Here is a 24,695-nt window from a genome sequence, read left to right as displayed (position 1 = left end):
GAGGATTACCCTCTAATTCAGAGATCATGGACTCATGTTTATTTTTGAGCTTGGTGAGGTTCTTTGACTTCTCCTCCTCCTCAGCCAGATTGGCACTGAAGTCTGCGATTCTCTCCTCCATCAGCTTCCGCTCCTACAAAACACCGCGAAGTAGGTAATCTGTTTACAATATCTTTTAACACAGGGACTCTTAGTAAGTCACTGACCAATATTAAGGTCTCTCTGATAATTGCCGTTTTCCAGTACTTACCTTCAGCAGCTTGTTGTTTTGATCCTCCATTACCAGGATGTCATCTTCCAGCTTTTTGATCTTTCCTTCGCAGGTAACCTTCTCTAGCTGCAGCTTTTGACGGGCGTCCTCCTCCTCTTCCAAATGTTCCTCCAGTTCCTACAGAAAAAAGACCTAACCCTCAGTTTTTGCTGCAATTTCATGACATTGCCAGAGTAGGCATAGCTAAAAGGGGAAAAAAGCAAAGTGAAATTCTTAACAGCAACAACTGCAACAGAACAAGAGCAAATAAGAAACAGTAAGCAAGAAACAGATGTGTAGACCTGCATCTGCTGTTGCATCTTCTTCTTATCCAGTAGCAGCGTCTGAGCACGTTCTTCCTCTTCGTCCAGCCTCGCCTCCATCTCATGAAGGATCTCCTCCAACTCCTGCTTCTTAGCTGCCAGACGAACTCTCATCTCCTCAGCCTCAGCATACAGCTCTGTCTCTGCCTGAAGCTGCTCCTGCAGTGTGTTCCTCTCCTCCAAAACCTGGAGCACACAGACAGGAAAAGATTTGGCTCAGCTTCATCATCAGTAGATTCCCGGTAGATAACTCACAGTACTTTATTCTTATTCTTATTTAAACCTCTTGTATTAAATAGCCACTGACTCTTGTATTAAATAACCACTGAAAAGAAACAGGAATTTGGTAATCGGGCACAGTTTTAGGTGGCTGTGACATCCAGTGAGAGCAAAAATATGTCATTCTTGCAGATATCATTCTTTACCGATGTGTGTTTCAAGGTGATCTCCTTCAGTTCAGTTTCAAACTTTGAAGCAACTTCTTTGGCTTTCTGCAACTCTTCCTCCTTCAGACTCATCTCCTCCTCCTGTCGGGTCACTTGCAGCAGAGGCTTGACCTGTGGTTCAGGAGAATGGGCAACATCACATTTTTAACATGGGGTCAAGGCAAGGTAAGCCTATGTCTGTAATTTAAGAAAAAATCGAATGAAGAATTAATTTTAATACTACATAAAAAGTAAGAGGAGAGCCTAAAAGAGAAGCTGGCACTGTGATATTGTTACACGAACAAGCAGCTGACCTTTGTGAAGAGCCTCCACCACTGCCAGTTTCTAAGTTTGAGGTAGGCAGCACAGTTCCTCTGGATCACTTTCATGGCTGTGAGCTGCTGTTGCCTCTTGGCAAATGCCCTTAAAAAATACAACAGTTAAAGCAAAAATCATGCATAATATAATGCAAAGTGTTCTAGATTCTGATTTATAGTGACAGAGACAGCAAGAACACAAAAAATATGAAACCCTTCCTCGACACTTAAATAAAAAAGGGGAGTATAATACATCACAGACAGGACAATTTATTAGAGGGCGAAGTATATGTGAGGAGGCTTGTATATTCATACTTTCTGGCCAGGAAGCCTCTAGCCTGGGCCTGGAAGGCGATGATGATCACAGTGATCTTCAGATCTCTCTCCTCCTCCAACTGGGCCAACACTCCTGTGCGGAAAAAGATCTTACTCTGTCCAATCCTGTACAGGTTGGGATCCAAGTCCAGATGTTTGATCTACACAACAAGGAGATCAGTGAGAGAGATGAGGTGTTGATGGCTCACAAAGAGTAAGACTATATATATAGGCACAAAATATCTGTGACTGCACTGATTATGATTTTTTTTTATTGATTAACAAAGGTTGAGATTTTGAACTAAGTTTACCATGAGGCAGCAGGCTTGTTTACCATCCATGAAACCTTTGGGAATAGCGTTAGCAGCGAGGATCTCATAACTGCGAGGAGACAGAAATATGTCAGGGAAGCCTCACAGCAAACATGATGCTTCTAGCAGCACTTTAGCAGGTTAGAGAGCCAACAGCTGCCACTCACCGCTGGCGGAACTCCTGGAAGACAATTCGGTTGGGAAATCCTTGTCGGCAGATCCTGATCCCCTCCAACACACCGTTACACCTCAGCTGCTCCAGGACCAGGTGAGCATCCAGCTTCCCTGCCTGAGGAGAACAGGATATAAGTTTTAATGCACTAGGTTATTATGAAGGAAATACACCTAACTCCCTCAATGCTGACTGGTTGCTGGTAAATACACATGGATTTTGTGTAGTTTTGATCAAAGTGCGGGAACGGTTGTACATACTTAGTTTTCCCTCCAGAACCTACATTCAGTTTTTGAAATGCTTATCCTACTCAGGTTCATAGGATCTGGACAGGGTGGTCAGGTCACCAGCCTTTCGCCAAAGCTAACACATGTAGACAGATGACAGTGCTAATCACTACACCACTGTCTTGTGAAGTTATTTTTATCACCTACAGTAATGTTTTTTTTCCTAACCGTGTCAGACAGACTTCATCTTGAAAGGACCTTTGCCATACGAGACATTAGTGTTAATGACAATGCACTTTTCATTACCCTCTTCTCGTGGTTGGGGATGATGCATCTGACGAAGTTGGGCTGGGTGTTGTGCAGCGTTGTCATGAGTTTGGCCAGAGACTCCTTGTAGAGCTGGCCCACGGTGCGGAACATTCCCTTCTTGGTCTTTGAGGCGCTCGGCATGGAGCTGTCTGACATCTTGGCTATCGTGTCAAGACCAACCACTCTGTCCACTGAAACGTACAACACGCCTTTATGTTAATGGGAAACAAATAAATGTAACCCATTGTTGGTGGGCTATGTTTGACCAAAACCAGCTAAGTCAGACATCTCACCATCTTTCCAGAGTTCTTGCACAAACTGGCTGGAGGAGTTGTTGAGCAGCGATGTGACGTTGTCATTTAGAGGGTCCATATTCTTTGTCAACCAGGCTGTGGCATTGTAGTCCACCTGCAAACAACATCCATGTTAATTAAGCTTTATGGAAACTTTTTTTTTTACAACATTTCAGTAATCAGCAATATTGTTTTTGATCACGTTACCGAAATTATAACTCAACATGAGAATACTAGATCTATGTCCTCAAAAGGGCATATATTATACACATCCATTCATACTCACCCTCCCAGCATAATGAAAAATAGAAAACTCTGTCTTGTCTTTGAGCTGTTTAGGTTTGGCGAATTTGATGTGGTTCCCTTGTGTGTTAGAGAGTTTCTCCACAAAGGAGACATCTGTGGCTTTAGGAAACCAGCACTCTTCATCCAGCAGGGCCAGGATACCAGGAGGGTTGTTCTACAGAGAATATGCAGTGTTTACTAAGTTTGACCAAGGTTTCAATTAAGACGCATCATACTAGATCACAAAATATCTCTGATAGGCTGGAGAACTTATTTGGTTTAACATATAAGTAAAGTAGATTTTGTGCATTAACACTGTCTGAAGGCAACTCACTGGTCTCTCGATGAGCTCGATGCAGGGCTGCAGGTCGAGCCCGAAGTCGATGAAGTTCCACTCGATGCCCTCCCTCTGGTACTCCTCCTGCTCCAGGATGAACATTGTGTGGTTGAAGAGCTGCTGCAGCTTCTCGTTGGTGTAGTTGATGCATAGCTGCTCAAAGGAGTTATCCTGCAACAACCAACAGCCAGAGTTAAAGACACTTATCCTGTATGAATATTTTGTGTATATTTTGGTGTTCACCTTGTCAAATTTGCAACTACATAAGGGCTTATTGCTTTCCGACTCGTCAGTGATCAACATGTCTATACCTCAAAGATCTCAAAGCCGGCAATATCAAGGATTCCCAGGAAGGAGGCTCCTTGGCGTTTGGTTTTGTCCAGGGCTTTGTTGACTCGGGACAGGATCCAGCGGAACAGTCGCTCAAACACAGCCTTAGCCAGGGCTTCAGTAGCAAAGTCAGCCTAACAAATACACACAAACAGAAAATATCTGATGAGGGACCAGAGTGGTGAAGAATGATTTTAACTCAGATGACAGGTTTGGGAAGTGTTCATTTTAAGCAGAATTGGTTTCCTTGTTCTTATGGTTTTACTACTTGTAGTACCTGTTCTTTGGTCTGTGCCTTCTGCACCACTTCTCTGCCCACTTTGATTCGAGGGGTGAGAATGGCACGGGTAAAGTCTGTCACATTGATTCCCTGCAGGTGACACACCTTCTGAGCCGCTGGAGAGACAAGACGAAATGTGTTGATAAATTATATGTTTTCTCTTTCCTCCGTCTATGTTTTGTGTCACTGCTGTAGCTAAAAAAATAGACTGAAGTGAATTTTATACTGTACTTTGTGAAATTAGCAGAAGTTGATAATCAAATGCTAACAGACTTTCTAAGTAGAAGGTACAGGAGTCTAACCGGTGTTGTCTGGCATAGTGGCCTGCTCCTGGTTCCTCTCTTTCTTGAACTCAATGTTTCCCAGCTGCATCACTGTGGAGCACACCTTGAGGATATCTGAAACAAAGAAGTGTGACAGTTATCATCAAAGAGAGACAATAGAGACATCCTACCCAGTCCCACTCCAAGCAGCCTATCCTACTCTCGCCAAGCAGAGATAAGATCAGAATTATCACTGATACCAATTCTCTCTTCATCAGTGAAGCCCATGATCTTCATAGCCTCCATGGTCTCTTCATACATCTCATCGTCTTGCTGGCCAGTGATCTGAACGTGGCCCGCACTCAGGAAGCGGTAATTACTGAAGGGCTCCAGAAGAAGCTCCTCTGAGAATAAAGCACATAGGGGTACATAGTTGGTGATTTAATGTATCTTCATAGTTCTAGTCAGTGTTCTCTGATTGACTGAAGGTTTAACATTTTATGAATTTTCTCTGCTGCCATAAAACAACAATACTGACGACTCTGTGACGACGCATCTGCGAGGTTCCTATCAGCAGTAACCATAGCGAACAAGATTACAGTATAGGCCCCTGAGACAGGAAAGGCGGGCTGTGCAGGAGGTAAACAGCCAGCGCCTTAAAGTCTCGTGGTCATTTGGTTACCCAAGTCGTCTCGAAGTAGGACAAAAGTACTGACATGTCAAACATGAGTTAAGTAAGAATGTGAGTTAGTGTTTGGGATTGGGTACCTACCCAATAGAATCTTCACACTTGTATGGATGTGATTTAGTCCTGTGAAGAATAACCTCATGTGGACATGTAGTAAGTATGACGTAGTTATAGTGTTAATAGTGGTCACCAGGGAGGATAGCTTCGGATTTGGGGTGGCACTGCACTGGTTAACTTGTTACCATTTGTATTGCTCATCACTCTTCTCCTTGGTGCATTGAACATCAATAAATGCTTTTGCTCCAGGAGCTCAGAAGATTTCCATCACACACAGGAGTGTGTTTTCTCACCTTTAACTTCATTATCATGGCTTAACATCAGTACGGATTATGTAATTCCCCGATGAGCTGACAAATTTTTGTGCCTTAAAAAACCCTTTCTAAATCCCACTGGATCAACTAAAAAAATGTGCGGCAGTCCAACTGAAAATAAGACCAATTTTCTTTCCCTCTTTATGGGCTTTTATTTCAGCAATGGGCTGTTTCCTCATGACTGTGATGTTACAACAACATATGGCCAATTATCCTGCAATAACTGCTCAGAAGGATGTAACATCACCAAGTTTATGGAAGAGAGGAGAGCAGTAGATTGCAACTCACCACGCAGTTTTTCCTTGGCACCGGCAATCATGTAGTAGAAGATGTGAAAAGCTCTTTCTGTCTTTGCCTGTCTGATACAGCGGGACTTCTCCAGCAGGTCTGGGAGCAGTCAGCAGTTAAAGCATACAAACGTATTATGTGCTCATGCTATATAAACCCCTGTTTAGCCCCTTATATAGATCTGAGTTTCAGGCTATTGTTTGTCTACCTCCCTCTGTGATTTCTACTGTGTGAATAGGTTGAAAAAGACTACTAAATAAGAATCATAATGTACAGATGTCCTGTAAAATTGGCCACACTGGTAGCACTTTTTAAAATAAAAAATAATTTAATTTAAGAAAATAAAATTTAATATGGTATATTATAGTAATATATATAAATCTTATACATTTACATTTACTCATTTGGCAGACGCTTTTATCCAAAGCAACTTACAAGTGAGGGTAAACACTAAAGCTTCAGTACAGTAGGAGACCTTGAAGTAAGTGCTAGATCTATTCATATGCATATGCATGTTATTTGAATTACGTATCTAAACACATACCCTCTGTAAGGCAAAACAATTTATAAGGGTCTGATTTAAGGAAGTAGTGTAAATGTTGAACAAAAATGTAATAACTAAGGTCAAATCCACAAACACAGTGACTAAAACTAAAACTACATGTTAAGAAACAATTAATACCATAGGGGTTTAGCAGTGGCACTCAGTTATAAAAGTTAGCTTCACTGTTTTAGGCCTCTAATTGCCCTAAAAATGTTTTTTGCACCAACAGTAAAGCTTGTTTGTAATCATTACTTAAAATCTACATTAATAAAACACATATTTTAAATAGGCCTAAAACATGATTATTAAGATGATACCATTCCATGGTAATGTTAAAAAGTAGTTGTGATGACAGACAATTATTTAACTTATTTAACTTGAGGGACAGATGAAGAATTTCACAGAAAAGTCATTTTAGACCACGCTTCATGTTCCAGGTCAAAGACTGGAGCTGTTTTCTTAGAGTGAGAGAAAAATATGAACAATATGTCACCAAAATAAATAAAGGATACAGGTCTCAATATTGGCTCCAACAATGTAGCCGGTCACATCAAAGTTGATACGGATGAATTTTCCCTGTTAGATTGATGAGGAAAAAGATGTTATAGGATGGAGTGGTGTTATTACAACAACACATGTAAAAAATACAAATTAGGAAACAGTTGACTGATACTCTACCTTTGAAGAATCCTATCACATCAAAAACCAAAACATCAAAATATCCACTTCTACAAATAGCAAACTCACAAAGCGGGAAGAGTTGTCATTTTTGATGGTCTTGGCATTTCCAAAGGCCTCCAGAATGGGATTGGCCTGCAGGAGCTGCTTCTCCAGCTCCCCCTAGTGACGACAGTGATATACAGAAACATTGCTGTTACACACTGAGTGGTTGCTTAGGGTGGGGTGCATTAGGTGGTGTTTGGTGGGAATGAGGGCGGTTCAGGTTGGATATGGGTTGGGGTAGGTTTACCAGAATATCATCAATGACGAGTAAAAGTAAAGGAGAAATAAAAGAACATGATGAAGGACTTAATTGGCCCCTCAGTAATCAATAAGTATGCTGACAAGTAAATCTATGATTAGCTGTGACAGGATAATATAATTCCATAATAATAATCTTTGAGTTTCTACAATGTATTATGTAACACAGCCCCATGACCTAAAGATTTCAGGAGAAGCTGCTGTTGATGACATGGACACAAAGCGGGAGATACAAAAGAGAGGTTACGTTGGGTCAGACGAGGCCTCACACTAACGTTAACATTACAAAACGCTTGAAGAACCCTGCCAATCTTTGGATTCAGTGCATCGGCAAACTAAAAATGATTCTGATTTACAAACAGCCTTGAGGAGATGCGATTTGCTTCCAGCGTGACTGTAGAGCCACTGGAGCGGTGGGTGGAGCTGGGGGATGGTCAGTAAATGAGGCAGACACCCCATCACTTTGCATCGAGCTAATCCACCTGATCAAAGAGGTCTGTGTCAGCCTAGCATCAAGGTCAGGTGCTGTAGACCTCTATCTAACTTACTCTCTCACTTACAAACACTCCCTTGAACTACCCTGTAAATGAGCTAAAGCCACGAAGAGAGGGAAAGCACGACTGATTGTGATTGAAATTGGCAACGATAGGGGACGACTGTGATGAATCAATCTGGAAGACAAGCATCCAACAAAGCCTGATTTTGCTGAATGGTTAGAATTAATGATGGACATTGCCTGTTTTGAACTACTAAGTGCAAGGGCCAATAATTATAAAAGGGATTTCTATTGTTTTTGTTTTCTAATTAAGAAGTAAAGGTGATAGGAGGTAAATAATCCGTACAATTTTTACTGTGAAAATATACTGCCGTATTTTTGTTGTTTTTTATTTGTACTTTCATTTTCCTGGTGGAAAAGTCTATGAGATTTATCAAGATAAAGGTCAAAGATTTGTTTTCAAGTTTATGGAAAAACTGGGAAGATACAGACCAGCTGATGAGGTGCAGTTCAGAGTTGGGAAAGCAGAGAGGAGGGTTCCTTCTCATTTAAGTCACTGAGAAAGAAAGGAGACAGAAGAAAAAGGGAAATAGAGCACAGCAAAATGGCAAGAAACTGAAAGTAACAGCTGATGGGAAGGATTGTTTTCTTTGAGATTCTTTTTACATACAGATACTTGGGAAGGTAAAAGCAGCTGGAGTCAAAATAGTGCCTGAGGAGGAGAGAAAGTCAGAGCAGAGCAAAGAGATCAAACACTGCTATTTCTGTTCAGGCGAGATCCGTGGGAACCTTGAGGTCCTACAGAGGACAGAGTACAATACAACATTTCCTCTTGGCAAAGTCCCATAAATGAATCCTTCCGATACCTACAGTAAATCAACGCGAGACCAACACCGCAAACCATCAACATCTAGTCAGGAGTCATCTAGTCCCAATCTTACTCGGGCGTGATCTGTCCTGAAGCGCTGTTCAAAAAGAGTTTTTAGTCAAGACTTAAAAAGGTTGTCTGAGCTCATATCAGCCCGGGCTGCATTTTGAGAAGTGAATACAGTCGCACGACATCAGGGCACAAGGTCCAATAAACTGAACGGACACGACAATCAATGCCCCATGGCAGGGCAACTGGCAGGTAGGAGGATGAGAAGAAGGGGAGCAGGGGGGAGACCGGTGTTTGATAGACAAGAACAGGAGACGGGCATGCTCACACTGTGCTCGTTGATCTGTGAGAGACTCTTTCACTGCTGGGGAGGCTTCAATCTAATCTCCGCTGACAGTGAAAGGGTGTTCATGAGAAGATAGATGACACAAAACTCAACATGGTAAACCTGTTCAGGAGTATGCAACACCAGACGTCCTTCACTGAACATTTTGCAGGTTTGAAAAGTGATTGCGAGTCAGTACTATGATGATGATGATCATGCAGTCTAAATCAGTTCTGGTTGGGTAAAGATACAGAAATTACAAATGTTAGGGGGAAACACCTTCTAACGCTAATGAGCAGTAAGATCTGGGATCTTGACCGTTTCTGTAAGAAAAACAATTACAAACAGAAAAAAACGTTTTTTGGGTGACACCATCTTCATGCACTTTTCTAACCTAATGAAGGAACACACACAAACACTACACACAAAAACACACTCCATTCCCCTTTACTCACGTAGGCAAACTGTGATCCTGATTGTTGCTATTTGGAGGAAATGGCGATATACAGGATTAAACTGGGCAGTTTCCTACATATGATGAAGAGTGAGGGAACTGGTTGGCAGATCCTAACTTTTAATACAACATGGGCACTTAACACGGATACTTACGACACTGCTGTCCTTCTTGCCTTTGTGTGAGGAAGCCACAACCGCCAGATACTGGATGACCTTCTTGGTGTTCTCCGTCTTCCCAGCACCAGACTCCCCACTAGAGAAGGAAAATCGAGAAGGGGATTAAAAGATGCAAGGGGGAGAGATAGTGGAAGGAAATGAGAGAGGAAGAGAGAACGGGATGATAATCAGCACCGACAGGTTCTCTGTTCACAGTTCAATAACCCAGTTTAATTGAATGGAAATCATAAGCAGCGAGAACCGCACCGACACCTGACTCAAAGCATAATGTTTATTGTTCAGTCTGTCCTCCACACACTGATCCTTTTACCATCACTTTCATAATCCTTTCAAAATGTAGGGGAAGAAAATTTGAAAATTCGATTTTAAATACTTTCCTGCCAAGACTTAGATGAGAAGATTGATAACACTCTCATTGCTCTATGGTAAATGTGAAGCTTCAACCAGCATCTGGTTAGTATAGCATATAGGCTAGAAACGCGGAGAGACATGATATGGAATTCTGGCTGTTATTCGTTAAAGAAGATTTTTCTTGGCTTTTCTAACTTTATTTTTATAGTGCATAGTATAGAGAGTGACAGGGAATTTGGCTGAGGGGTGCATGACCTGTAACGCAGGTGCTAAAGCCAGGAAGGGGAAGTGTTTCCCCCTGTTTCTAATCTTTATGCTAAGCTAAGTTAACAAGATACTGGCTAAAGCTAATATTTACCGTACAGACCTGAGAGTAATATCAATCTTATCATCTAATTCTCTGTAAGAAAGCAGAAAAAGAGGAGAGGGAGAAACTTCCTATGAAATTTACAAAATTATGAAAAGAGTTCTTTGACAGATATCCTCACACTAGTCAGACATCTGAAAGATATGGTATCTTTTAGAGGCATTTTCAAACAGAAGCCAGAACACACTCTTTCTTTCCAGGAAAACGATCTTGGATACTTTGATAGACAAAGTTGAATGATCCCAGAGCTCTCAGCCAGCAGTCTAACACACAGACACATCCTCAGCCATGGGTCCATAAAAGGCATGGGATGCTCTCTGTGTTAGGGCTTGGCAGCTCTGAAAGGAATCTAATTACTCTGTCCTGTTCAGGTCTGGTAAGGACACACGACATCCAGGCTCCTACAGCTTTTAGGGCGGAATAAATTCTGATGGGGTTTTTTTTTTCCTGCAATTGGTGTATTAGACTGTCTCATCCTGCATGCCCTTCTTACCATTTCACTCACGATCACGAGATTATTTGAACGGATAGAATAGATGAGATCATATTTGCCGGAGCAAAAACACTGCTAATATTCAGATGTGTTATCATGTTTTATTACTCTGTGAAATTTTAGTTTTTCCTTTAGTAAAATATTGAATGTTATAAGGTTTCTCTGCTAAACAAAATATGAAAAAGTGTGCAACCTGTGATGGAATGTGAGGAGGGATTACATTATTTCAAAGGGTCAAAAGTCAACAAGGCTGAGAACCACTGTTGTGGACAGCGCAAACACTTGCCCCCTCAGTCTTCTGCAAAGTTGAATGATCTCTTAGCATTACAAGGAAAAACACAAAATACCTAGAGAGATAAATTAACAGGATTCGTCCTCCTCTATTAATAAATGTGGCACATTGCAGCCCTCAGCCAGATCAGAAAAGGCAGTGAATCTGCACTCTTCAGCAACATCCTGCCGCTTTATCCTGCCAATAAGTTCATTCCATCAGTGCAGTTTTTAAACACAAACTGTGAATACTGGACAAAGGAAACTGGTGACCCTGCTGAGATGAAATGTCAGCATCTTGAAAAAGGATTTAAGTAGGCCCTCTGCAATTTCCCATGTCAGATTCTTGCTACTGTGGGGAAGAATTTGAGGAATATAATCAGTGCTAGAATCAACAGAATATACTCAGTGACCGATAACTACAGTAGAAACCCACCTGTAAAATCTAATGCAAGCCAGTAAAACAGCCCTGAGATCAATGCTCCATGACTACTTTTTATTTGAAACTGTATTAGACAGGTGTCACTTCAATTTTGTGATCATTTTTGAATTTTGAATTTTGTGGTGGTTTCATACTTGAAAGCTAGATTATGGGGATTCCTGTACAATTTTCATAATTGCTTTATGAGGTTTTTTAGAAGCACTTCTCTGACTCTCTGTGGTTTTAAGTATCTTATTATTTAAGCTAATTCATACACTTCTCAAGAAATATTTTTTTGCGGCATACCTGCCTATACATAATTCAAAGCTATGGGGGTATCATTATTGAATCTGTGAAGGACAGAAAATATTAACGATAGGAACAAACTGAATTCGCATTTATGCAGCAAGCCTCTCTAAAAATCTTGTCGAATCATTTATTCTGTAGGAGGAAGTTGTTAAAAAAAAGTTTGAAAGGTCTTACAAAAGTTGTTCTTTATACTACGAGTGTTGCTAGAGTTTTCATCTTCAGACTGTTTTCCTTTACTCCATGCATCTTGCGAGTAGGTAAAGTTGTTCCAGAAACCCCTACTCTGCACTACGCCATCCTTTTCCACCAATCACGTACCACAGTGACACTAAAACAGCCGTGGTGTCAGCTTGACCGCCATGCATTTCTGATGGACTTGATCTGGTTTAATCTGAAAATGTATTATAGGAACTGTCACTGGAATCCTTGATAGAGAAGTTAAAACAGGAAATCCCGAAGAGTAACAAATACTTGAACTAAATTTCACACTATGAAGATGCAAGGCCTCTATGATAAACTGCTATAAAAACAATTCTGACAAAGAACATATGGTGCAATTAAACACACACAAGCACCCACAGAAAGGAGGAGAATGTCATACATGAAATTCCATGTATAGCACCAGAAGCATTTCTCCCATATATGGCTCCAGAGGCCTGCTGAGACTGAGGCCGGCTGCAGCTCAAACAGAAATCTTAAAGTGACCGCGTGTACCTGACCTACAGAGAGCCAGAGTTTGTGCTTCAGCTCTACTGTATCGTTTCATTTTCAGTCCATGTCTTTGAATGGTTTTAAATAAAGCTCTGTGTAAGTTTTGTCACATTGGCATCATACAGTCAGCTTCGTGTTCAAAACCGCTTGTAGACCAGCACTCTTAACCATTAACATGTCCACACACTGACAGGGATAAATACTACCAAACTTTTCCAAAGTTTCCCTTTGATAAAAAAAATCTTGATGGTTGAGGAAATGGTCTGATGTGATCAAAGATTTTGCAGCATCCTGGCATCAGTGAATTTAGAGTAAAAAGAGCCTTGAGGAGGAGGAGCCCTTCCTCTCATTTCCTTTACTGGGACCACAGCTGAGCAGCAAAGGTACTACTGTTAACTCAAAGATTAAAAAAAAAAGTCCTCCCTCTCTAAAGTTATCCACCCGGTGACATAAGCATGCCGTACATTTATACTGGAGGTAGAATGAAATAAACATAGTACATAAGCCAGTGGGATGTACAGTATGTGAGAGCGGAATCTTTTTTGTAGATAACAACAGAAGTTGCAATAACTCCTAGCAAAAGTAGGGAATACACCATGTTTGAAATGAATCATGAACTGGGCATGCAGTCCACATTTATGGCAAATACTACTGCAAAAACCCACTAGGCCATTAAAACATGCAAATGGAAAATTAATTTGTTAGTTAACTTTGTGTTCTATGAATGAAAGTCAAGTTCAGATGAGTCCAAAGACCAGGCTATTATTGCCTGACAAAAGGAGGCTGCTTGTCCCTGGATGTGCAATCCCCCAGTCAAAGTTCTCAATAATTAGTTTAAAACAAATAAACAATCAAAATGGAGCCCAAACATTTGGAGAGCTAATCTGGTTCTCCCATCAGGATGCGGGGCATACTTCCTGACTCAGAATCTGTGAGGAGAGCGAGGCCACAGCCCCCAAAGATCGCAGCTTTGCTCCATTTGAATACAACAAAACTCCACGGCAATGCGTTGCGACAAACCAAACATCCAGCAACATCCTCAAAAAACACAGATCACCGTTAAATTATGAATGATCTCTTGTTGTATGTAAGTGGGTGCTGAGAGACCAGAAAGGTGTCTTCTTTGTTTAACTCTGTGTTTACACAAGCATGTTCTTCCACACATGCACACACAGCCTTCCTTCGAGCACTAATGTGACATCTAGGGTACAGGTTAAGGAAAGACGGCAAAGGTGAGTTCGGAGGTTAACGATTTTCACTTACGTGCAGAGAATGGACTGGTCCTCACGATCTGTGGAAACAAGGAAAGTTTATAGTGTTAGATGACTTTTAAGGCAACTCATTCCTCAAATATACAGTATGTAAGTGACTGTCCAGATCACTCATAAGAGCAGAAAAATTAGGGGGTAAACCAGAGGAATCTGCAACAACCAAAGTACAAATATGCATCTTCCATTTTGTGTTACAAGCACAGGACTTAATTTTCTTTTTGCCCTCATGTTTGGCCTGAGGATATGTGCACAGTTATGCACAATAGCACAGTACACTTCTGTACAGACCACAGGTGAGACCATAAGCCTTTCTCCGGGAATAAAGATCAATCTAATGAAGAACTTAAGACACCAGCTGGGAATCAATTCAAAGCTTAGAGGACGCTGTGTGATTTGGGAAGGTTCCCCTGTGCCTAAACAAATATTTAACCACCCCAAATACTTGATTTTTAACCCTGAAAATCAACTCTGAATGTGCTGAGCACTGAGTCATTATACCGTCTCCAAAAATACTCCTGAGAGAATACACGAAGTCCATGTACGGTTATTCTGTTACTGTATACTTCGATACAAACCACCCCTGGGGGAGTACAGGGAGTGCTGACTAAAAAGATAACTTTGCTGTCAGTTCTCGACATGAAACCTCTTAGTAAATGATGCCTTAAAGCTGCACTGCAAAAATGATCAACGCCAACAATTCTTCATCTTAATACAATAAAGAGCATCACTTCTATGCAGTTTCCTAACTTTCATACTGTCATCCACTCATGCAGGAGACACACACACGCACGCACAAACACACACACAGTTACAGAGTGCAGTCTGCGCTGAACTGTAAACTAGCATGGATGCTGTTTCTCTGTTTGGACTCAAGTTTGGCTGCTATTCCACTGGTTCCATTCCTTACATACACAAACATAATGTAGCCCATTCCCTCTCCGCACTTCCTAATTAAGGCAGATGGAGAGAGAAAGAGAGAGAGAGAGAGAGAGGTCCCCAGAGTTGTGGGCTTTTGTAAAACATCCAAAACCTCAGTCTTGCGCCAGAGACTCGGGGGGGAGAGACAGGTTTTTCGTCACCGCTAAACATTAAGAATATTTTTGTGACGGTGATTCATTCCTGTTAAGTAAAAACCTAAATCTGATTATACAAGAATGTCAGTGTCTTTGCCCCTGTCTAGCAAGCACTGTAAATGCACTGGGAGCACAGAGGAACAGCGCATCAGTCATTTGCCCCTGGGGACAGAAAACTCCCTTTGGGAATTTCACATTTTTATCTCCTGGACATCAAAGACTGAGGAACATTTTCGGAGGAACGGGATCTCAGCCAAGACTGGAGGAAGAATGTTTCAAAGCTTAGAAGAGTTATCTGGATTTGCTGTAGTTATGCACCACTTCCACTCTAACAAGTGAACTGTTCCTACTACATCACGCAGTGCAGAATGTCCTGCATCGTTAGTCACTACTTCATGGGAAATCCCATTAATGCATCAACAATAACAAATCCCTGCCAGCCAAAGTGTTAAATGATAAAGGCTCAACGGGGGTTTGTGGATGAAGACTCACGAAAACATTTAAACAAGCGTGCCTGTTAAAAACAGTTTTGGGTGAAATATTAAGCTTCAAGCAATTCAAACCTATTTTGATTAATGGTCATAATATAAGACGTCCACGTCCACGTCCGGGTCCTCACGGAACTTTGAACCCATATTAGATGGTCCCTTCTGTCTGTGCTGATTTCTGAACCAAAAACAAGAGGCAATTTTTTTCCATTAGGTATCAGGCTTTGAAACAACTTGTCAAATCAGGTTCTTTGGTAAAATCTCTGGCGTATTTTGAGCCACAAGTGTTTATACTTTCCTTTTCTGCTTTGCCTTTATGTTTACCTTTGCATTTATTAACTGAGCATTTTGTCACTGCTTTTTCTGCTCACTTCATTTGTTTTACTTGGCTGTAAAGCAGCTTAAAGCAATGTGTTACCTTTTAAAGCTGAACAGGTGGTCAATATCAATTGTCATTTCATATATCATGAGCCTAAGCAAATGTCTGATCTGTTTAGTCTGAAACAAATGCAGCAAATCAAAACACATTCTTTCTTGTGCACACAGTGTCCTGGGTGGTAACAAGTGTTTGATTTTCTCATTAACTGATAATGGTCTCTAAGATGCAGCTGTATGGGTTCTTCTGCAAGGATGGGCTGAAGACGTGTAATCCAAACACCCGCACAAACACCAATCAATCCTCTCCCCTCTTGTTTACTTATGGCCCTGTGTGTACACACCATAGCTGTAATGGTAAATACTATAGCTTCCTGGGAACCGGACTGGAAAAAATCCTCCAATGTGCACATTCTAGTGACAGCTGCAGCTACAGCTAAAAGTAAAGAGAAAGTACTAAGCATTCTGCTACATCATCAAAACAGATTTAGGACATTTATAATGACAATGCCAAAAGAATTCAGGAAATTGAATATTATGTTAACATTCGATCTGATGTTAAAGTCCACGGATTAGAGCTGCACACTGTTTCAGCTGCATTTCTTAGGTTTCCCTATTTCCTTTTCACTTGATCAGTCATGTCTCAGAGCTGCCAGATTCCTGTCAGATATCATTTCAGCAACAGTCAATGTATCAGCTCCCTTAAAATACAGAGATCTTAACCACCAGGAAAGAAACAGAGCTATGTGCGCAAAAGTTAGCTTTCATATTGTATCTAAATGCACTTGCATAACTTGTGCATTTGTAGCTAAAGTCCTTAAGATGAAGATGGACAGGAAGTGACAACATCAGTGTGGTAGGCACAGTAGGGACAATGTATCCAGTATATTAGATCAGTGATCAGTAGGGAGTCAATAATAATGAAATATCTTTTCTCTAATTGGGAATCTACATTTATGATTGTAAAATGCTAGTAGGCATTGAGCAATCTATATCGTGTCGTAAATTGAGAAAAGGTTTTTCTTTGGTAAAATTCTCCAAATCATCTTTATTGAGTAACATAAATCAGTGTCACTATTAACAATTGTTCATTTTGAAAATTATTTCTCTCTATAATGACATGTTCTTATGAATGGACTGTTGGTTTAAGGCGGCAATTGGCAAACAGACGTGTGAATGCTTGTGCGAGTCATGATTTGCTACGCAGCGTATTATCTGCTAATAGACCTGAGATGAAATCAATAACACAGACAGTCAAGGGAGAAGTATGGGAAAGCCTCGAGCTGCCGAGAGCCAGTTAAGAGGCTGTGAGAGGTTGTTGCTCTCGAGGCTGACTACATTTTCTCAAATAGAAGTCCAATCAATGTAATTTCCCATCCCAGGAAGTATTTTTATGCTATACCTATCAGTCCATGTGCCTTATACGCAGTATGTCAAAATCTAATCCAAATTTCCAAATTTCTTCTTGCGAAGTGCATTTTTTTTCTCTTACTCATTGTGTACTTAGGGGCAAGCACAAAAATACCCTTCAGCAGAGTTTTATCATAGATCCAATCTCTGCTGTCATATAAAACCTACAGGTTTACCACTGTCCTCGGCTGTTTGGATGGCAGTAGCAGCATTATCATCAGATCGGGCCGTCTATTTGAGGTCTTTAACAGCTATACCATCAGCTTCTGCAGCCCTCATTGCAGCCAGAGAGAAGGGGTGGTATGGTACTGGATGATCCCACTTTCTCTTGAACTCTAAACAGTTACTTCCTAACAATTACTTTAAGTCCTGTCTAAACATCCTGTTTCATTGGAAAACTCAAAATTAAACTTCAATTCTAAAGCACAAACTTCGGCCCATTTAACGGGAACTTTAAAATCTCCTCTCTCGCCCATGGACAAAATCTCTGGTATTTATATTGACCAAAAGAGAAAACATTAAGTTAGAAGAACTGAATGGGGAAGGGGAGGTTGCTGAAACAGGAAATGTTTTACTGCCCCCACCCATCTCTCAATCCAGATGTCAACTCCTTTGAGAGACCATCCTCACGTCAACATGAAGTCCAGCGGGCATGACCCCCTGGAAGCATAAGGAACAGATTCTGTAGAGAACCAGCCGGTCCGAAGTCACGCCACTGCAGGGTTAGCCGAGAGCCATTTACTGTAAGCATGACTCTGCCGAGGCCCCTATCCACCATCGTCACCTCTATGAGACACTGACTCTCAAATAGTCCAGAAAGTACTCTTTTAATTTTGATCATATTTTTTCATACCAACTTACTTTGTAATGACCTTGCAGCAGACAAATGGAGCTCTGAGGTTGCTCTTCGACTGTACATAATAATTAACAAATTTGTGGTTTTTATCAACAACTTTGTGGGCATGATGGAGCTAAAAGGCTGCTGGCAGTCCCCAGAGACAAGAGCTAGACGTTTGACAGCTGATACCAGAGCTCACCCACGCCTAGCTCTTGCAGCTAGCAGCCAACACTTCACTTTGACAGAAACCAACTGAAAACTTATGAGGCCAGCAGCTTGCAATTGCACAAACTAACAGTTTGCCTTGTTGTGTGTGAGAGCTGTCGATGAGTTGTATACCAGCTCTTGTGTTGCTTTGCATTGCCTCAATTTGATATGATTTATTAGTTTATTCCAATGATTTCCACTCATTGGAGGCTGGAGCCTATCCAAGCATGCACTGGACAGGTTATCAGCCCATCACACGGCTGACAAAACAAAAACACATAACTGTGACAATTTGCTAAGTCTCTTGTCCACCTGATCAGCATATCTTTGCGGTGTGAGAGTAACCCACTGGGAGAACAAGTGAATAGAAAGAACCCGGAAAGACGTAGGATCAAATTCCTACCTTGCATCATGTTTCTGTAGGCGTTATCAGTGATGGAGTAGATATGAGGGGGGACTTCATGTCGTTTCTTCCCTTTGTACATTTCAATGATCTTCTCTGAGTAGATTGGCAGCATTTTATAAGGGTTCACCACCACGCAGAACAGGCCAGAGTACGTCTGAGAGAAGAGACCGTGAGAAAAAAGAGAGTATTTAGGACAGTTTGTACTGTACATGTTTCTGTTCTTGTATGGGAAGACTGAAACATGTCAGGAAATTAAAGCACTTATACGGGTCGAAATACTGTAAAAATCCACTAATGTAAGGACATTAGTTTTTAAGCATCTTATTTAGGGTCAGGGTTTGAGTAAATAAATAATGTTAGAATTATGATTATATTAGGATATAGTTCAGTGGGTTAAGATTGGGACTAAGGGTTCGGGAAACAATGAAGTTGAGTACAGAAATACAAATTCTGTGTAGTTATGATTACATACAGGACTGTTTCGATGTGAGTAAATGACTTTGTGAGCGTTCACATGTTTTCGGTGTATACTTACATATATAAGGCCAGAGAAGTACCTCTCGCGGAGATTGTGCAACACAGAGGCCTCGTTCAGGCAGGTGAGTTCGGCCATGTCCTCCACCTTGCTGAACTTGGGCGGATTCATCTTCTGGATGTCGTCCTTGTTGACTGTCACCTTCTTGCCGTTATCAGCCAGCATCACCAGCACCTCGTCGCCGTGCTCCTCCTTGACACTAGCTGCCTCGAAGCCATGCTTCTCCGATGGGACCCACACCAGCTTCTTGGCCGACCAGTCAGCCTGCGCCATGGGGCTGTTCAGGAAGTCTTTGTCAACAAAGAGGAACTTCTCGTCCTCGCTTGGGGCCTTCTTGGACATCTTGGGTTAAGGTGGAGGGCCAACTGTTGGGGACAACAAATGATTTGGATGAGTGAACCATAAAGGAAGCACAGACGGAAGGGAGGCAGAAAACTAGGAAGGAAGGAAGGAAGGAACTAACGAAGGAAAGAAACAGAGGAAAGTGGGAACAAAGCAAGGCAGGAAGGCAGGCAATAAATAAAGATGAGAGGGCAAGAAAAGAGGTTTCAACACAGTGTATCATACAGGACATGATGCAGTGATGCATCAGCTGCAGATACCAAACGACAAAAATTGTGATCAGAGAATTTGATAAACAATATTATAAAGAAAAATGTCACAGCTCAAACTTTATAATAGACATCACAGATGAGTATAATCCTTAATGCTAGAAGCCTCTTTTCTTTTTCAGTAAAAAGACAACAGTTCGCACACAGGGTTAACTAAGCACTACAGTAAATGATGAGTCTCCAAGGGTACTGTGGGAGACATGCTACCAAAGTTGCCTCCTGCCTATGGTTGTAACTCAAAGGGTTAACATGTTTCATCCATCGGGGAGTTCCAGAGTGCAGTTATTCTCACAGACCACCACCCCCTCTCGATCCTACACTTTCACACACGCCACCAGGGAGACGCACAAACAATTCCCTCCCTAATTTAGATAGAGAGATTGAGGCTGGGAAATTGATTTTAATTAACTCAGTAACAAAGACAAGGACATGTTGTCAACAGCTTTATCTGAAATATCCCCAAATCTTTAATGTTCACTCAATCATTGAGTTGTTGCTTAATTGACAACGTCCATTTTTTGCATGTCTTTTCCCCTCCACATTTCTCTCTCTCCCTGTCTCTGTGGTAGGAGGCTTCAGTCTCGTGCTGTGATGACCATATATGGGCCCCTTGTCTGGAGCCGGAGTCTTTTCTGCGGACCTAAACAGCAAGGCAAGTGAACTCCCAAACAAAGCCCATATAGGGAATAGTATGTCTCTTGCTGGCCTCGTCGTTTACTTCAAAATGATAACAGTGAGGCAGAGAGACTGAGGGGGCCCCGGAGCTTTAACAATCACGCTTCACATGGGCCCCTGGTGGCATTCAATTTTCAGATGCAACAGCCAGTGGCTAAATTATGAACAAGTGTCTTGGACTCAGCCATGTCTGGGAGTCGTACCTGCAGTGGGAGGCGATGTAAAATGCAAACAGCAATAAGTGAAGACATCTGCACACAAGTCTAAAAAAAAATATGAATAAGAAATACAGCTTGGTAGCAAGCATTTCAAATATATCACCAAGTTCTGCAATCAGCCAACCAACAAAACGGGTCCAGTGAGTCTAATACAACTCCAAAACCATGTTATGATTTGATAAGCCTATGAATGTACCCAAGGGAGCTAGAAAAACCAAACCCCCCAGAATTTAATGAAAGATATTGTATAAATAGTATAAATATTAACTGGAGACAGAGTCGGACACTTTCTGTTTGCCAAAAACTGCAAAGTCCAGAGAACCGAGTGCACTTATGAGGAAACAAGGAAGGGACCAGCTGATACTTTGATGATCAGCTATTTCTGCAGATAAAAGTAAACAGACTTTTCCTGACACTCCCCCCCTGTGTTAAAGTAAGTGTAGCAAGTCAAGGTCCTCTTCCTTACCCCTCTTTAACTCTGACCACCTCGGCTCAATACCTTCGTAAAGCCGCCTTTATCTTTCTCTGTTGTGTCAACACAGCTTTGTACTCAGCCAGTGTATGTTGAAAACAGGTGTCTGAAGTGGGGTTGACAGGACAGCGGGTTGATATAGTCTGGCTGGAAATTTAAAGGATGACAAGGGGAAGGGGGGCTCGCCGGCATCACAATAAATCACGAAAAACAGAATAAGAATAACCCTTGCAGCACAGAGACTCACTGACCTGCTCAGTTCAGTGTGAACCATCAAGCCAAAACAGTATTACACTTCTGTTAAGATGATCAAATCCGTCACTGCGCGTAAATGTTGGCCCGTGTTCCTAAGCACATTACAACAGGGCTGCGAGGCAAAAATGAGCACAAAACTTCTGATGGGTTCAATATATGGGACAATTATTTTAGAGCCTCTATCAAAAATAATAAACAAGCAGAAATGTCACCCAGGAGACTACGTGCCCTTTCTATTTGTGGGTAAAAAAGGTTAACCTACAGGGCCTGTGAACGATTTTTCTCATTTCCTCTCTCAGCTATTCCACAAACATTCTTCCTGTTATCATCTTGTTAATAACCCTGACACATTAGGGTTTCGAGCCTTGTGCGATGAATAGGATTTCGGCATGAAAATAATTCGATCGCGATGGCCAAAACAGAGCGATGAAAACACCTGATTTGTCCTGTTAGGGGAAGGGCTTCGCTCGGGAACATGCCAGCGACTGCAGAACTGTCTAATTACAAATATGGCAAAAAAACACATGACCTCCTTCTCTTCCAGAGACACCTTGATATTAGAAAAATGATAAGTCAACGGTGTTACGCTTACAGCACATTTTGTCCCACTGGGAATCTGTGCCTGAAACAGTTTATCCCGTTCTGGTGAGCAGTGGCGGACGTTTGCTTTCTCGGTAGTAAAGGTCCTTGTCAGCAACATGAGGTTCAATGAGAGTAACGCCAGTGTTTCTTTTGGGGCAACAAACGTTTTCCTACATAGCCTGGCAAAGGCATATGCAGTTCATGTGCAGCTGATATCATTGAACCGTCCCTAAAGTTTGCTCTTAGTATGGGGAGAACAAACAACCCAGTGACATGTGTCTGTGAAGGGGGGATTTAATGAACGCCCTCAACATCTCCATCAGCGATGGCGTCCACTGGTGACACGTGAAAGGACTCGGCTCTCACCATAGCTTCTGCATCCTCTGCCACCATGTCCAACAGTTTACACCGCATGTGACTTTCATACAACCATATTTGGAGAGCAGGAAACTCTACGGTTAGCGTCATGACTATTTCTAGGATATTCAGATTGACTTCCCCTCACTTCCTTTGGAAAGTATACCACAGCGTGTCCTGAGAGCAACGTTTCTTTTCAGTTTTGTTTTGTTTTTTTTTAACTATGTGTATAACCGGTTTACTCTCCAGTATCCTTTCACATGCAAATAAAGGTCTGCATAAATGACAAGTGCTCACATATGTCTACAGTTCATAATGTTCTTTAGACCTTAGACCCAAACTTCGTCAGTTTCTTCAATTAGTTCCAAAAAGAAGAGATGCAAATAATCAATGAAGGCTCACTGGTCGACACCCAGGGAAGCTAATGACTTTCTAAATAATGTTTCCAACCCTACCGCACAATGAACATTCAGGTTTTGCTTGCAAAAAGGAGTCCTGTTTTAACTTATCTCAAAGCATTCAGGGAAAAACAAATACAAAACAACGTAGTTCCTCTTCCTCAGACGGAGTGAAAGTTAGACAAACTGTGAAAAGGGATGCGGATTGCCAAGTGCACTACAGCATCACTGGGCGTAAAACGAGGCTCCACAGTAAATGATATACTTACATAATATGAAGAGATTTGTGTTGAGGGGAGCTTTGGATTCGGAAAGTTAGGGTTCGGAGCGGCCGGCGTTGACGAGGTACTCCAAAAAAAGAACAGTCCAAATGACCCCCGTCAATTTCACATCCTTACCATTTAAACTGCGCACTGGTGCTCTAGGGTGGAGCTGCGCGAGCTGGCCCTCCTCCTCCTCCTCCTCCTCCTCCTCCCGCAGCGTCCAGCTGCAGGCAGCATCTGCTGGCCGGGCACGAGGCAGGGGACATGCGCACTGCGGACGCCAGCGGGTCGGAAGAGTCGGAGCGGCGGTGGGAATGGTGACGAGGAGGGGTCCCCGCCGATGAGGTGACGGGGCGCTGAGACCCCCCAAATGTCACGTCGAAGTCCAGCGCCTCCGTCTTCCTGACTGGTGTTAGTGGACTGGGACATGCACAACGACGCGACGTTGTGGGTGAACCTCTGCAGTAGGATATCAAATAAGATACATGACAGTGGAGGACTCTAAGTACATCTACCCAAGTGCTGCTTTATACACCCACTCCCCATAAAAATCCCTGCATGCAAAATCCTATTTAAATAAAGGACAGAAATATAAGCAGCAAAATGTGCTTTAAGTACCAAAAGTACTTGTTCTGCAGTATTATGTCCCCTGTGACTGATGCCTATAGTATTTGATATGACTTTATTAGATTGTTCACATTGATGCAACACATTGATGTTGTGGCTGGTAAAGGGATAGCCACTTTGTCCAGTGGTTCCCGAAATAAGGGGGTCGGGCCCCTTTAAAAAATGGTGACAGGATAAATCTGGGGGGTCGTGAGATGATTAATGGGATTGGAAGACTGTGCCTGTTTGTATTTATCTACTGGACTTTTCTCTAATGGTTTGCTTTTTTTGTGGAATATTGGAGAGTTTTAACTCTTTGAGCCTCACACAGTCATTTAAATGAAACAATGTGAAAATTTTCGACAGGAAGTGCTGGAACTGCTGACAACTCACAGGCATCTGAAACGTGACAACGAGACCGGGGTAGGCACTGCTGTCCTGCAATGGGTCACAAGCCAAAAAGGTTGGAAACCTGTTTTTCATTTGGAACATTGTACTGTATTCTATAAGCTTATTCTATGTTTATTATGCAGTGGGGTAGAAGTTTAAAGTAGCACAAAATGGAAATACTCATGTAAAGTACAAGTACCTCAAAATACGACTTCGTACAGTACTTGAATAAATGTACTACCACTGTGTATTACAGATTAGACAACCCAACAATGTATATAAGTAGTTATTACAATAAGCTTCACCTTGAGCCACTACAACGTGAAAATGCTGCGTACATGTTAATGCATCAGTAATAATCATTAATTAATAAATCATTATGGTAATACAACACTGCAGGGGTTAATTCTGCTGCTTAATGAGTACATTTACTTCTAGTACTTTAAGTACATTTTTCTGATAATACGTCTGTGCTTGGACTTAAGTAACATTTTTAATACAGGACTTTTGCTTGTAGTAGATCTTTTTCACGGCAGACATTTTGGCTTATTATATATAGTAGTATATAGTAGTAGGAAAATCACAGGTGTTACTAATACCACTAACCGTGGCTCTGTTCTATCCAGGTGCCCCAGTAAACCAGGACAGTGTGACATGCCAAAATGTCTTCTGTGAAAAAGGCCTAATGAGTATTTTTTTAACC

At 41.7% G+C, this 24,695-nt stretch overlaps 1 protein-coding gene across 2 annotated transcripts in view; it reads right to left on the bottom strand.

Annotated features, from left to right (window-relative positions):
- myh11a (myosin, heavy chain 11a, smooth muscle) overlaps positions 1 to 23,127 on the bottom strand; it is a 30,733-nt gene extending 7,606 nt beyond the window's left edge. The window contains exons 1-25 of one of the 2 annotated variants that reach the window (XM_040147219.1): positions 23,003 to 23,127; positions 19,166 to 19,530; positions 18,628 to 18,784; positions 13,826 to 13,853; positions 9,617 to 9,716; positions 9,463 to 9,489; positions 7,076 to 7,168; positions 6,841 to 6,904; positions 5,785 to 5,883; positions 4,698 to 4,841; positions 4,477 to 4,572; positions 4,172 to 4,290; positions 3,876 to 4,028; positions 3,562 to 3,735; positions 3,229 to 3,402; positions 2,943 to 3,057; positions 2,647 to 2,840; positions 2,109 to 2,230; positions 1,942 to 2,011; positions 1,631 to 1,791; positions 1,313 to 1,421; positions 999 to 1,130; positions 553 to 759; positions 251 to 388; positions 10 to 133 (exon numbers count right to left, since the gene is read on the bottom strand). In XM_040147219.1, the coding sequence (XP_040003153.1) occupies positions 10 to 133; positions 251 to 388; positions 553 to 759; positions 999 to 1,130; positions 1,313 to 1,421; positions 1,631 to 1,791; positions 1,942 to 2,011; positions 2,109 to 2,230; positions 2,647 to 2,840; positions 2,943 to 3,057; positions 3,229 to 3,402; positions 3,562 to 3,735; positions 3,876 to 4,028; positions 4,172 to 4,290; positions 4,477 to 4,572; positions 4,698 to 4,841; positions 5,785 to 5,883; positions 6,841 to 6,904; positions 7,076 to 7,168; positions 9,463 to 9,489; positions 9,617 to 9,716; positions 13,826 to 13,853; positions 18,628 to 18,784; positions 19,166 to 19,507 (3,142 nt within the window). In that variant the 5' untranslated portion in view covers positions 19,508 to 19,530; positions 23,003 to 23,127. The remainder of the gene's footprint in view (positions 1 to 9; positions 134 to 250; positions 389 to 552; positions 760 to 998; positions 1,131 to 1,312; positions 1,422 to 1,630; positions 1,792 to 1,941; positions 2,012 to 2,108; positions 2,231 to 2,646; positions 2,841 to 2,942; positions 3,058 to 3,228; positions 3,403 to 3,561; positions 3,736 to 3,875; positions 4,029 to 4,171; positions 4,291 to 4,476; positions 4,573 to 4,697; positions 4,842 to 5,784; positions 5,884 to 6,840; positions 6,905 to 7,075; positions 7,169 to 9,462; positions 9,490 to 9,616; positions 9,717 to 13,825; positions 13,854 to 18,627; positions 18,785 to 19,165; positions 19,531 to 23,002) is intronic. The other variant, XM_040147220.1, reaches the window with a different exon arrangement.
- Positions 23,128 to 24,695: the final 1,568 nt, after the last annotated feature.

Source organism: Xiphias gladius, chromosome 15 (assembly GCF_016859285.1).
Source record: "Xiphias gladius isolate SHS-SW01 ecotype Sanya breed wild chromosome 15, ASM1685928v1, whole genome shotgun sequence".
NCBI classification, from domain to species: Eukaryota; Metazoa; Chordata; class Actinopteri; order Istiophoriformes; family Xiphiidae; genus Xiphias; species Xiphias gladius.
This window is presented reverse-complemented; position numbering and strand designations above follow the sequence as displayed.